The sequence below is a fragment of the Carassius auratus genome, chromosome 49 (genome assembly GCF_003368295.1).
Source record: "Carassius auratus strain Wakin chromosome 49, ASM336829v1, whole genome shotgun sequence".
NCBI classification, from domain to species: Eukaryota; Metazoa; Chordata; class Actinopteri; order Cypriniformes; family Cyprinidae; genus Carassius; species Carassius auratus.
This window is the reverse complement of record NC_039291.1, coordinates 4,394,017-4,409,345: the sequence shown is the minus strand read 5'-3', so window position 1 is coordinate 4,409,345 and position 15,329 is coordinate 4,394,017. Positions and strand designations below refer to the sequence as shown.

The 15,329-nt window shown below is 36.9% G+C and overlaps 1 protein-coding gene across 1 annotated transcript; it reads right to left on the bottom strand.

Moving 5' to 3' along the window:
• Positions 1-5,232: 5,232 nt before the first annotated feature.
• Positions 5,233-11,239, bottom strand: LOC113066060 (atypical chemokine receptor 4-like). Its single transcript, XM_026237664.1, has 2 exons — positions 11,095-11,239; positions 5,233-7,369 (listed from the first exon to the last, which is right to left on the bottom strand). Exon 2 carries the CDS (start codon positions 7,361-7,363, stop codon positions 6,206-6,208), a length of 1,158 nt encoding a protein of 385 aa, XP_026093449.1. The 5' UTR covers positions 7,364-7,369; positions 11,095-11,239; the 3' UTR covers positions 5,233-6,205.
• Between the last annotated feature and the right edge of the window lie 4,090 nt (positions 11,240-15,329).

The window sequence follows — 15,329 nt, the reverse complement described above, 5'->3', positions numbered from 1 at the left end:
CTGTAGTTTTTTTTTTGTGTGTGTGTGTGTTTTTTTTTTTTTTTCTCAGACAGGCACAGATGGTATTTTTCACTACTATCATAAACCACCATCAGTTCTGGGGATTGCTAAACATATCTTTATTGTTGAGAAGTGGAATAAATTTCAAACAGTTAATGATAGATAATTTGGGGGTAATGAGAGTCAATGGCCAAACAATTCACATTTCACCTAAGAGCCTAAAGAAAGTGCATATAACTGCAGTCCAACCTTGTTATATACTTGTTGCATAATAGTTTTTTTTCCCCACTAAAATCAATTTTTAAACCCTTTTTGTTTTCCTGACATCATCTTGCTAGAAGGGTATTTGTTGTTTAATTGAAAGAATGCTTTTAGTTCCTTTGGTTTTCCTGGGCACACTTTGCAAACAGAACATATTGACATACTGAGGAATGCGTATGTAGTTTGGTTTATACAGTTTGTTTGCATTCACATGCCGTAAGACCAAATATTGTTGGAGGATTATTGAGTATTCATTATACATTTACGTTTTACATTTACATTATATACACCATATTTTAATCTGTGTGGCACAGGAATAATTATTTAAAAATGTCTTAGAAAGCAATGACAAAGGAGCAGTCAGTTACTTCAAAATAATCTAAAATAAATGGTTTAATTTCTGTCTTTTTTCTTCACATTTCAAGTGAAAAATTTCACAGTTTCAGCCTTACTGTTTGCTCCATTAGCTGACTCCAGTAGAAATTTTACATTAAAGTGAGCTTTGCGAGAGTGGCACAATTCAAGCAGTTATGTTGTGTTTAGCAGTCCCTAGATAGGGTTGTTTCAACTTGTTCTGTTATTATGTTGCTTCTGGTTTGTATTGTAGTGGTTCAGAATTCAGGGACTGTCGCTAAAAGCTGATGCTCTATCGTGTTGGAAATATGCCCCTACACCAAACCCAACCCTACCTGATAAAGTGACATTGAGCCAAGTTTGGTGACCCATACTCACATACACACACACACACACACACACAGACACACACACACACACAGACACACCAGTGGGCAGCCATTTATGGTGCAGTGCCCGGGGAGCAGTTGGGGTGTTTGGTACCTTGCGCAAAGGCACTTCGCTGCCCCGAGAATCGAATCTACATCCTTAGGGTTAGGAGTCAAACTCTCTAACCACTAGGCCATGACTTTCCCAGATAGTGTTAACAGATGCAAAACTGATATAAAAACACATTTGCTGATGCAACCGTGTCATCTGAACTTCCTTATATGCGGATTTGAAGTGTTTTGTCAAACTGTGGCTACACAGGATTCAAACTGGAGCTAATCACCTCTTAAGTACGTCTCCTTACTCCGTGAGCTACCAAACAAACCTACCTCTGGATATGTGCGATGATTTCAAACATTCAAAATGATCAGTTTTTAAATCTCCCAGCATATTAATATTGTTTTGAAGTCAACATATTTTTCAAGTAACTGTGTGAAAATTACACTTTATTAATCAAAACTGTAAATTTGTGTGAAAAGGAATAAAAGGTCAGAAAAATGTCAAAGTTTTGCTACCTCTAGTTTGCATTTATTTTGGAAAATGCAGTGATATGCACTTATTGGCACGTATTTAATGTCTCGCTAATAAAGTGCACCCAGGTACATTTATGCCATGACATCAGGTAGGGTCGTTTATATTTTAAGGAGACATGAGAAATAGCTTAAAGCCATACTTCAGTCACATGAGTGATTGTAAATATTTAATTCATGGAAAGTACTGTATCCGAACTGTGTGAATTTAATCAGATTTGTCATTGTTATCTAGGTAAAAAAAAAAAAAAGTTCAAGTTAGGCACATCCAAAGTGTCTTGGTCATTTGAAAAAAAACATAAAAAATAAATAAATAAACATAAAATAATTAGTCAGGCACACACACATATGTACAAAAAGCTATTTTAATTTTTGAAGGTTATCAAAGTTATCTTTAGTAAAATTAAAATATCTGGGGAATCCCCTATTTTTCAAGTCTATTTTTTACTTCCTATGAGTGATCTCTAATGCCTTATGGGGGGTCCCCCAGCCTCGCCTCAGTTTGAGCACTGGTCACTTTCCTAGCATTAGAATACAAGGGAAGGTAAATTTTATTTTCAGTCTTTCTTCTTCTCATCTCATAAACATGAGGCAGTCTAGAGGCTTTTTGTCTTTTGCTGTACTATTGCGTCATACTGAAACAAAATCCAAAACACTAACCTCTTGCATGTCAAAAGATCAAGGAAAATCAGATTTGTTTTATTCATGACCTCTTTAATTCACTTGCTTATAGAGGTGAGAGGTATTGACAATTGAAATCCTTCTGAATTACATTATTGGGGCTGTTGTAGTATCACCAAGCCTTATTTTCATCCAGATCTTTGTGACGTGGGGACCACGATAAGTTGTTTCCAAGGTGAATTCCATTTATTCAGATGTACCAGGTCAGTACAGTCTTTTGTCATCACTGATTGTGCAACATTTTTTGACTTCCTCAATAGTTCCTCATAGTACTCTTCACTTTTCCTTTCATTGTTTGCCTAATGAAACCTCTGTCGATTTTAGAAATGAACTCAAATCAGCAAAAACGAAAACAGACAGCTGTGTTGGTCATCCCTGGCCTTCTTAGCTTTTCTCTTTTAACCATTCTCATATCCTTTTCTTTTGGGTTAGCTATATCCACAAAGCCACAAAAATGCAAAAGCTGAACTAGCTGTCCTTTCAGTGTTTTTTTTTTTTTTTTTCTTATTTTCCTTCTCTTTGGACAGACAATTTCCTTTGGTGGCTCCAAGGCCTATAGTAAGGTTTGTTCATATCTGGCGGTCTTGAACTTTTCATAGCTCATATACCCCTTTGTGCTTTTTGCACAATGCTTTCCAGACCACCATATCCATCCCTGGAAAGAACAGGGCCAACGAATATGTGGCATAATGTGTTTTCATGTGCATTCTGAAGCCTCTGGTGTGGCTTAATGAATGAAGAAATGTTTTATGAGAGTGGTAGTTAAACATACACATGCACACATTACATAACACACAATTTTATTAATCATAATCTCATTTTATCAGTAATTAACTTGATTACTTTTTAATATAAAAATTTAAATGCAAACTGATATTTTATCACATAAATACACTTATTCTGTTCTACTCTATGATGTCACTCTTCTCTTTTATTGTAAAATTATATGCCTCAAATGTTTTTGTTTTATATTCTTTTAAAGTATATAAAGTAAACATTTCTGATCAGTTTTATTTTATAAAAAACTATATTCATTTTTGTAAAATAATAATTCTCAAAAGTACTTTTACATCATAATTGTAATATATTCATTATAATAATAATAATAATAATAATTATTATTATTATATTTTACATAATAATGAAGTGTTCCAATTTAATGTTTGTGGTTAAAATGCATCCCAGTAGCACGTAACGATTTCATAACAAACTTTAGATGACATTTTTAATTAAAAGTTGGAAAGATATTTGGAACAAAACAATGGCTCTTTTTGCAAAGACTTCATGTGTCATTACATCCCATAATTCATTACAGTGAGGTGGTCTTTCTGCTGGACCTTGAGGCCTGTCGCACCTCCTACAGTGCCTATGGTGGACTATGCATGGCAGGGGCATCCTTTTCCCTGAGGCAGGCCTAAACCTGACTGCATACCATGTGGTTTTGCTGCAGGGTCTTCATCGGGGGACCACCGCTCATTGATGTTTCGCCCCTTAACCCAGAACATCTCCTGGTGGTGGGGCAGTGAACAGGGACGTCTCCCTGACACACCCTGCAGCAAAACCTAACTAGATGTTACTCCCCAAGCCTTATCACGTCATTTCAGCCAGAGCCAATGGCTTGCTTTCTCCGTTTCCTCAGAGAGCTCTTTGGTGGCCTCTGGCTTCCACCTCCACCGGGTACAGCCTCACTCTCCATCCACTTTCTCTGCACTTCCAGTCTCAACTCTAGCATTTGCATCAGATACTGCCCTGTCGGTGGAATCACTTAATTCCATCACCAGCCTTGCCTTCTCCTGCCTATAGCCCAATGTAATGGATTTCAGGGGTAGCTGGAGTGAATTCCATGCATACAACCCGGCAGCTGAGAAGCACTGTGGTAGGCCAAGCCATTTGCGGATGGAAAAGTTAGCTTTTGCCTCCATCCGGCTTACTGCTGTTGAGGTGACTTTGCACAGCTTCAGAGGCCACATCACCCTTGAGTACAAAGTGAAGTGATAACACCACACCTTGTACTTTGCAGGTAGCTGGCTTGCAGGATGAAGGATGAATTTCCCCATATACTTGTCTGAGAGACCGGATGTATACAGGATGTCACATTCAGGTCATGATTGTGTCTGAACACCCATGGAGAAATCTGGTAATAAACACTGTCATTCTAGTTAACAGCTTCTAAGCACACAGTGAAGGTCCACTGTTAAGCAATGCTCTGCTTTCTTCACACACAAACATAATGTTTAAATGTTTTTGTGGAATAAAACACACTCCCCTGCAAACATAAAGCTCACACAAGTTAATGTTTATAAAGTATGCTACAATATCAAGAGTTATGAGGCTGAATACATTTATGTTGTCTGTGGTATGATTTGTGTCTGACTCACTTGAGTTGGCTTTAGGTCTTTGACAGTTGTTGTTATCAATCCTGCCTACATGAAATTAATTATTTTTTCCTCTCTTTTCTTTTCCCAGTGAACATTTCATCATCTGTTATTCAGATATGCTGTTAAACTGTTTTCTAATTCAGCTGCTTAGAGTGACCTATGGCGGTATAGTCTTATATTTCCAATTGAAAGCATAGTCTGAGAATATTTCCAATTGAAAGCATAGTCTGAGAATATTTCCATTTTAACTTGCTCTTCTCTGTATCCAAAATTCTTACCCTTTAGCTAAAATTTCTCAACTTTCATTTTTATTTTATCTTTTAATTCCCCTCATTTAAATAAAAAATATGGTTGACCTTGTGTTGTTCATGAACATTTTTTTTTCCAATCTGCTTTCCACATATCATCTGTGCTGTCATAAAAAGCTTCCCATTAACTCACAAATGCTCCTTCAAAGCCACACGCTTACAACTTTTTATCCTGTGTCTAAAGAATAATCTCCTGTACATGTGACTTGTGCATATTTTTTACTTAGTTTTCATGCAGACTTTTGGGTGCAAGCAAATATGTGATTACAAACCAGGAAATAGCAACCAAACTCCAATACAAGTCCATAAAGTATACTTTAATCTAAAATATATTTACATTGGCGATATATAATATACAAATATGCAACGTCTGGTATGCAGGGTATCTTTTCTACACAAGATCCCCGAGTTTCAGTTACACTTTCAGTATATGGTCAGTAAGATAACTGATAGATATGCCCACATATTATTCTCAAAACTGAGTAATAACACTATTGTTTGTTAGAAGAAAGCCTCAGCATCCAAAACACTTAATAAACAAACACACCCGCCTGTGAAGTTTTCTATGGAATTCTGCGGGCTCAGATTCCATGCAAGTCTTCTGATAAACAGCATACTTTGTTCTTTTAACATTTAAAAAGATCTCATCAAAGATGTCTTAGTGGAATGTTTCGGGTTAATGCATTAATCCTAAGGCCAAAGTATACTTAGATTTTTATGTGTTTGCTAGAGTACACTGTTTAATATGGTGTAAATTGCATCAGCACCATAGTACATGCATACTGTATGAGAGCAGCCAGATTTTTCTAACCACACATACTCTGGATGCTTTGCTCACACATGCACCTTATTTTTTTCCCCACAGTTGGCAACACAAACTTGGCCTGTTGTTTTACATAGTGGATATGGCAGTGACAATTATAATAGATGCCCATATTGTTGAGCATTGTTGAGACAAGTTAAAATATACTCTAGTTTAAATGAGTGGAAATAGTGCAGACACTGAACAAAAAATGAAACATTCTAATGAGTGCCTGTGTTCATGTGTGTTAACAAAAAATCTAATCAAATTACTCTTTGAAAAGCTGTGTTCAACTGTATACACACAACCACATAAAAAAATATATATATTTCAGACTTAATGAACTTTATAGATGATAACTGTACATTATTGTCAAAGTTACTTAAACGCTTTAACTTTCAATTAAAATAATAATGTCCTGTAATATAGTTGGCAGTACTCATTGCTGAAGATATTGCTGTGTCATATGGTGAATGTACTAGTGTCTTCATTGTCCGACGAAGAGTCCGTTTGTGTTTGTGTGCCTGACTTAAGGGAGATCTCAACGGTGGGCTGTTCATTGCCATGGCGGTACCCTCTTCCTGTCTGCCCGCAGTGCTTGGCGAGCTTCAAAATGTGCAGTTTGAAGGACGAGCCAATAAAGACGTAGAGCACAGGATTCAGGCAGCAGTGTGTGAGGGCCAGACTTTCAGTGATTTGGTTTGCACGGTCCAGGCTTTTGCTCATTTCACACTCCGTCACTAAAATGTAAATTACATCCAGGGCTCTGACTAATTTTACTACATTGTAGGGGAGCTGGGTCAACAAAAACACACCTACTACTGCTATTAACACTCGAAATGCCCGCCATCTTCTACCACCACGTACACCCGCTGTTGCTGCTTGACTCAACACAATTCCAACCCTGCAATAGCAGAACATCATCACCAGGAAAGGCAGAAGAAAGCTCAGAGACACTTCCAGAATTTCCAGAGTTGCCTTAGCTTCCCGCGCCATGCTGTGTGGGTAAACTGCCCGGCAGGCATTACGCCCACTTGAGTGCTGCGTCTTCACCATGTAGAACACCATATCTGGCAATCCGAGGATAATGGCAAGTCCCCAAACCAGGAGGCACATGATTATCCTCTGCCTGCGGGCATTGTTCCTGGCTGGGGCATTGGCGATGGCCGAGCCTCTGGCTAGTGCACGATAGCGGTCTATGCTAATGCAGGCCATCAGCAGCATGCTACAGCTGAAGTTAGTGGTGTAGAGAGCTGAAGTGATCTTACAGGCCGCTGTGCCGATCTCCCAGCCATTCACTGCATCTGCAGCCCAGAAGGGCAGTGTGAAGAGCAGGAGGAGGTCTGCAAATGCCAGGTTGAGGATGAAGACGTCCGTCAGCGTTCTTAAGCGTTTGTGGGAAAGGTAAACTAAGACGACCAGTGAGTTTCCGGCCATGCCCAGGATCAATGCTAGGGTGTATATGACTGGCAAAAAAACCCCAGCGAAGGACCTGACCTCTTGTTTGTCGCAGACTGTGTGGAAGTCTGCAAAATCATTGTAGTCGTAGTCACTGTGGTTGGAACTATTATCATGTTCATAATAATGATAGTCATGCTCGTAACCCAAAGGAACACTCATTATGATCTAAAGAAAAACAGACAAAGAAACATAAACATTGATTTCATTTTTTTTTTTTTTTTTTTTTTTATATGATTAGAAAAAAAGTTGCAAAAATTTAATAAAAAAAAGGATTTACTTTGAAACAATTTTCACTCAGATATTGCTAGTAAATTTTACAAATAATTCAAACAAAACAATCTAGTAACATTGAATGAAACATGAAATTTTTAAGTTAAGAGACTGAAATAGTACATTCTTTAAAATGCAAAAAAAAATATATAATAATTTTATATATATACATGTATATATATTTTTTTTTACAGTTTATCTATACAATATGATATAACACATCAGATTCAGTATTTTTTTCTTGCATCACAGCAGCTTCACTTCCTTCAATAAAAAAGAAAACAAAAACACACTAAAAACATTCAATATACACAGTTAAATTTCAAACCCGTACTAAGGCTTGAGATATGTTCTATCTGTATATATATATATATATATATATATATATATATATATATATATATATATATATATATATATATATATATATATATACTGACTAAGCTTTTGAATGATATGTTGTATAATGTTGTGAAAGCTTTTTGTGGATCCTTCTATTCATCAAAGAATGCTGAAGAAAATGTACTCATCTGTTTTAAATATTTATAATCAGCAAATCAGCATATTAAGAATGATTTCTGATTAATGTGACATTGAAGACTGGAGGAAAGGTGCTGAAAATTCACCTTTGATCACAGTAATACAGTAAATTACATTTAAAATATACTAAGATAGAAAACAGTTATTTTAAATAGTATAAATATTTCATAATATTACTGCTTTTGCTGTACTTTGGATCAAATAAAGGCAGACTTGGTGAGCAGAAGAGACTTTTTTCAAAACATTAAAAATCTTACTGTTAAAAAACTGTTGACTATTAGGCTATATAGATTACAGAAATGTTATATCGTAATGAAATCACACACACACACACACACAGACACACACAGAAATTACACACACACACACACACACACACAGACACAGACATATATATATATATATATATATATATATATATATATATATATATATATATATATATATATATATATGTATGTCTGTGTGTGTGTGTGTGTGATTTCTGTCCCCCTCACTTCTGAAACGATGGCTACGCCCCTGTTACACATCTAATGTGTTTTTTGTTGTTGTTGTTGTGTTAGAGCTAAAAATCGTCTTTCATCTGTGTAAGAAAAAAATAAATAAATCTGCTCACATCCATTTGTTTCCAATTAGAATTGCTTTAAGTTTTAGACTCAAAAAAAAAAAAAATTGTTTTTAGATTTTACATTTGTGCATTTAGGAGATTTTATCCAAAGCAACTTATAAAAGAGTAACAAAAGCAATTTGTCAAAACACATTTTTCACTGCTAATTTCAGAAAATATAGAAATATATTGGAGAAATTTGGAATTTATATAAAAAAAATATATATTTTATATCTAATACATTATATTTTATCTGCATTCAGTTCAAGTTATTTTTCTCTTGTGTTTCTGCATTACAAACTGGTTTTCATGGGAATATGCATTTATTTATCAAATATTCTGAATTATGTGATTTTTGTATATCTTAATATTAAACACCTGTCCATAATAATAAACTCACATATGTCCATAATAATATCTGCATAATGCCATAAGACTAAGCACAGCCAAACATCCACAAACAGATTAAATTTTAAATGTCTGTGCAAGCTTTATCATTGTAATTTACTCTTTCATTCGATTGTTTATTCAGTGTGTCATCTATGTTTTGTTCTGACTAACTGTATCTTGAACGTTACTTAGTCTGCTTGATCAAAAACCATCCTACTAATTATTAAGTGTTTAGGAGGGTCTTGGTTGAGATCATACACAACTCAACACAAAAACATCTACTTTTGACTGAAAACTCCCTGCAGACGTGTAGCTTAGCTGACCAACAACATCCGAGCAGCCTGCAGCATTGTTGTCTATTTCAACATATACAGTAGCTTATGAAATAATATAAATAAAAGTGTATGGGCAGCTTTGTGGCAATTGAGCCATGGTAGTATATTTGTACATTTGCTATAATTTGTCTGGTTTGAGGGAGAGTTCATTTAACCCTCACCACTTTTTAGGTGAAGGTCAAGTGGTCAATGCTGGTCTGTCTGGTTGTTTGCATTTCTAAACCGCAATGTCCTTGACTTATGCCAGATGCTCATTTGGAGTTCCACGTAACACTGAGTGTACCTGCCAATCTGCTAAACACATGCTTGTTTAATAGGGGCATTAACCTATAAAAATAGTTTTTTTGTTGTTCTTGTTTATTGTCTATTCATATTTACTTTCCTGTGTCAGTTAATTTTTCTATGCTACTTAAAAAGAACCAGAAAGTAAGTATAAAATTCTATGCTTTCCAAATGTTTAAAACATCAATCAAAAACTATTGAAAAACAACCTAGTGATTAAATATGTTCCGCATGTCTTTTCCAGAAAAGACGCTGTTTGGCATGGAACTTTTTCCTCTTGTGGAAACGGTTTGGCTCTTGTTTTTTAAATTCTGACAAATAACAACATATTCATCCATAGTGTAAGTATTTTGGCTGTACAGAATTTCCAAACATTAATCTTTTTTTGTTTTGCTGACATTTTAAAGTTTACTGCACATTTAAAATCTCATATTATACCAATATACTAATACACACACACACACACAAAAAAAACATTTCTCAATGACAAAACACATATTTTATTTTTACTATATAATTTTAAATAGTTTATCCAAAATGCAGCAGACAATATATGACTTTAAATGGATAGTTCACCAAAAAATTAAAATTCTTTATTCATTTACTCACTATGAAGCTGATCCACAAGTATCCACAAGTGTAGTTATTCACATTAATAACATGTTCTGTTAACATTTGACAATGTCAGTGTTCTATTCTAATCTATTCTATTCTGTACTTTTTTTTTTTTTTTTTTTTTTACATAAAACTTTGTATAGTTTGTTTCAAAAGTTGCATTTTAAATATTAATGTGGGAATTATTTGTAAAGCTTTAGGCATAATAATCATGTAAAAAGGTGATCTATTGTCCTTTTTCTTGAATCAATGACAGCAGTCATATTGTCGTGTTGTATTAATTCAGTCTATTATGGGGCTTAGGGTATGTTACACCCTTTCATCCTGTCAGTTGAACACTGCACAGGTAAACCCTCATTCCATTCTGCTTTATCACTAGCATACAGAAACTAGAGCTTTTGTTGCAAACACATTTTTCAGTGTCATATTTAAAATGTGTTCCTGAAACTTGAATTTGTCTGTCACTGTTTACTATGAACTTTACCTTCCCTGTCATGAACTCATTTTGAAGATCAGTAAGCAGGACTTTGCCTTGACTAAATAGATGACAGTGAATGAAACTAACTGCAAAAGAAAAGTATCACACTTTTACACCGATACAACTAAAAAATCTAAATACTGACACTTAAAAGCATAATAAATGTCCACTACCATAATTCAACAGATGTCATATGTTGGGAATTTGTTTACCCTATTCTTAATCCAGATTTATTTCAATGATTATTATCAAAATTTTCTCTCATACCTGTCCCCTGTGTTGCTGTGACACAAAGCGATCAAAACCCTTGACTTTGAGTTGACTGCAGCTTTGGTGTGAATGTGACATGCGAATGTATAGCGCTGTGTCTTACCTCTGTAGCGTCTTAGTCGCAATATGTCCTGGAAAGAGCTGCCTTCAACCTAGGGAAGTAAAACGCTCTGTTGATAATTGCAGCTGGGGAAAGAGGACGGCCATGGGCGTGTGTTTCTGTATGCGTCAGAGGAAGAGACTAAGAGGAGACAGAGAGAAATGGGGAGAAGAGAGTTAGAGAAAATAAAGATTAACCTCCTCTTGCAGATCGCATACACTCCCTCTCAGTGTTTTCCTGATAATCTTCAAGCTGAAGAATTCAGTTATGTTTATAACATAACATAAAACATGAGGTTGTTTTACATGTATGAGGAGTTTACAGATTACATGTATGATTGATGTCTAATACAGTCCAAAAGAAAAGAAGCAATCTGTATAGAAAAGCATACATAACTAATGTCAATAATGTGGTTCCTTTTAATAAGGCAAGTGGTTGGTTAATATTTTTTTAATGTAGTTTAGTTCTATTTGTTTTGTTTTTAGGGGCCAAGCAACAAAGATGCATAGACATCTGTTGTAACTGTCTTCTTGCTCTTGTTTTTCTCTTCTTCTTCTTCCTCCTCCTCCTCTTCTACTTCCTTGGCACTTGACTTGAGAAAATGGCAGGCCATAGAACTGTATTGTTACAAATTTGGGAAAATTGTCACACAGCTATAGGCCAGTCTGAACATTAACCACATCAATTTTGGAGTCTCTAAACTCAATCGCTGTAGTGCCACCAACTGTCTAAGTTTGCACTTATATGTATATGGTAATAACTTTTGAACTGTAAGGGCTAGAAACCTAGAAAAGCGTACTCGGTTATTTAATATAACATCAGTTCCATGAGATAGGAATACAGCATCTTGCTAGACTAAGTATTTTTTCTCCTGAACTGAAGCCTTATTCATTCACTCAGTGAAACTGCATGGCCAGTGGTACGTGCACAGTATTAAAAAAACGAACCAATGGCTAGGCAGTGGAGCTGCACAAGCCTATGGCAACAAAGCATGACAAACCTGCCAAAGCCCGCCAGAATGGCCAGAGTGTTCTGGCTATATAAGCGGGTATTCACCACAGGATTCTCAGGTTGTTTTGAAAAAACAAACATCTAAGTTGTTCAGATACATAGCACGGCTAGCAACACACTACTTATTCCCGTATCTCAGGGAACCGAGGTTACGTTAAGTAACCAAGTACATTCCCTTTTGATACTACACTCATACTGCTTCTTGCTAGACGCATATGGGAACAGTACAATCATGCCGTGCTAATGTAGTGGAATGGCTGAGATATCAAACTTAAATAAGCAATCCATTATCAAATTAACAACAATCCAAGGCTAAAACAGGTTAAGCTCCTTGAGGTCACAGCTGGCCTGGTTAATCATTCCAAAGTACTCCTGTCACTTCGACACACACGGGCAAAGAGGTAACAGGTGAACCGATGCCAAAGATATTGAGCATGATACGGTCAAGGTCTCTCTGCCAGATTTGTTTACACAACGCGTGTCGCTTAAGCTGAAAGTACCCTGGCCTTTAAGGCCGGGACTTTCAGGTTATAAAACCTTGCAAATGTGGAAGGCGAGGCCCAGCTGACCGCCTCACAAATATCCTCAATGGACACACCATGTCCAAGATGAGGTGAATCCCTTAGTCAAGTAGGCCTGTACTCCAATGGGGCATTGAAGGCCCAAGGAATAGTATGCTAGCGAGATGGTGTCTACCATCCATCTAGAGATTCTTTGCTTTGTGACCGGGAGCCCCTTGGTGCGGTTACCAAGCAGACGAAGAGTTGTTCCTGCCTATAGTCAAGTCAAGTCAAGTCACCTTTATTTATATAGTGCTTTAAACAAAATAAATTGCGTCAAAGCAACTGAACAACATTCATTAGGAAAACAGTGTGTCAATAATGCAAAATGATAGTTAAAGGCAGTTCATAATTGAATTCAATGATGTCATCTCTGTTCCGTTAAAAGTGTCTGTGCATTTATTTGCAATCAAGTCAACGATATCGCTGTAGATGAAGTGACCCCAACTAAGCAAGCCAGAGGCGACAGCGGCAAGGAACCGAAACTCCATCGGTGACAGAATGGAGAAAAAAACCTTGGGAGAAACCAGGCTCAGTTGGGGGGCCAGTTCTCCTCTGACCAGACAAACCAGTAGTTCAATTCCAGGCTGCAGCAAAGTCAGATTGTGCAGAAGAATCATCTGTTTCCTATGGTCTTGTCCTGGTGCTCCTCTGAGATAAGGTCTTTACAGGGGATCTGTATCTGGGGCTCTAGTTGTCCTGGTCTCCGCTGTCTTTCAGGGCTGTAGAAGTCCTTTCTAGGTGCTGATCCACCATCTTGTCTGGATACGTACTGGATCCGGGTGACTGCAGTGACCCTCTGATCTGGATACAGACTGGATCTGGTGGTTACGGTGACCTCGGAATAAGAGAGAAACAGACAAATATTAGCGTAGATGCCATTCTTCTAATGATGTAGCAAGTACATAGGGTGTTATGGGAAGTGTTTCCGGTTCCGGTTTACCTAATTAATGCAGCCTAAAAATCCTTTAACGGATTTGGATATTAAAAGTATATTAGTATGTTATGTGTAAGCCAGGTTAAAGAGATGGGTCTTTAATCTAGATTTAAACTGCAATAGTGTGTCTGCCTCCCAAACAATGTTAGGTAGGTTATTCCAGAGTTTAGTCGCCAAATAGGAAAAGGGCGTGGAATGCTTAATATAGATTCTCAGAGCTCTGACTGGGCAGAGTAAAGATAAACTCATTGTCCTCTTCAGAGGGAGGAAGTACGGAAAGCATAATGACATGTGCTCTGAACGGAGGGGAGAGAACCTTAGGTATGTAACCATGCCTTGTTTTCAGGATGACTTAGTGTTGTTTGACTCAAATTCCAGACAGGCTGGGCTAATAGAGAGTGCCTGCAGTGTTCTGCTCCAAACTGCCTGGATTATTGGTTGTCGGGGAGGTGGGACTGCCTTCCACGAATGAACAGGGACAGACTGCTTTCGTGGTAAAGGCAGCCAGTCTGTGAGTTCAGCCATTAGGTATGCAGCAATACAGTTAGCCCACGGTTCAATACATACGTTGGTTTTTAACCACGGTTTTCGGTCCGTTCGGTTCGGTTCTGATGGCTTGACATTTATTCTATGCTTAGGCAATAGGATCATTAAGAGGTTAAGAAGAAAAAAATAAAAATGATTTATTGCAATACTCCTTTATTTTACTTAAAAGCAAAGAAAAGTCTACTAGTTCCTAGTGTATTTTATAATATAAAATATTTTTTTTATTTTAAAATGAACACTGACAGCTCACAGTTGCTGGTAGCCCACGTACAAACTGGATAACACATAAATTCCTAAATTTTGAAAATTAACACGTGAAGTTAGTAAACATAAATTGACAATTTCAAATAAACATGCATGGATTTCAGATAACATAAATAAACCATCTTAATTAAACCTAACATTACTCCAGTACAGTATCCTTCATTAAGAATGTAAAGTGCAATTTCACTTAGGTCACCTATCTATTCCTGTACTTTGAGGTTCTTCTGTATGAAGATAAGCCTTTCAACATTCTCTGCATCAAGGTGAAAGTGTTTTGCACTTACAATGTCCCCGGCAGTGGAGAAAATTCTCTCACTCGCAACAGAGTGTTAATTGGAGGACTTTATTACCTGCTCTGCTATCCTGCCTTCAGACAGTGATATTGCTACACATTGAGTATGCTACGCATTTAAAACAATGCTTGCAGAAATTCGTTTTTTTGTTTACCGTTTTTCTTCCTCGGTATTATACTCAACGGCAAAACTGAAATGTCTCCACACCACGGATTTAAAAGACGCCGGTGCTTCCTCATACTGCCTCACTTCGCCGCCGCTTGCCATGTTAAAGTGTGGAATAATGGTTCAGCGCCCCCTAGCTTTAGAGCATAGTGATTGAATATTTACTTGCGGAGAGGAGTTCCCTCTTCTCAACCCGTAGACAGGCACATACAAACAGTCAATTCGGAGAGAAATAAAACGCACATAAATTATTTAAATGTAAAACCGAAAAGACCGCAATTCACAAGCGAGTATTGAACCGTGGATGTCGTACCGAATGGTTCAATATTATATTGAGAATTGTGGCATCCCTAGCAGCCATAGTGACACACACACAAATTTAAAGCTGCCAGTTGCAGCATCTGCTCTGATCTACTTAGGAGGATAGAGCCGCTCAATGTAAAGAGGGGCATTGATCTTTAC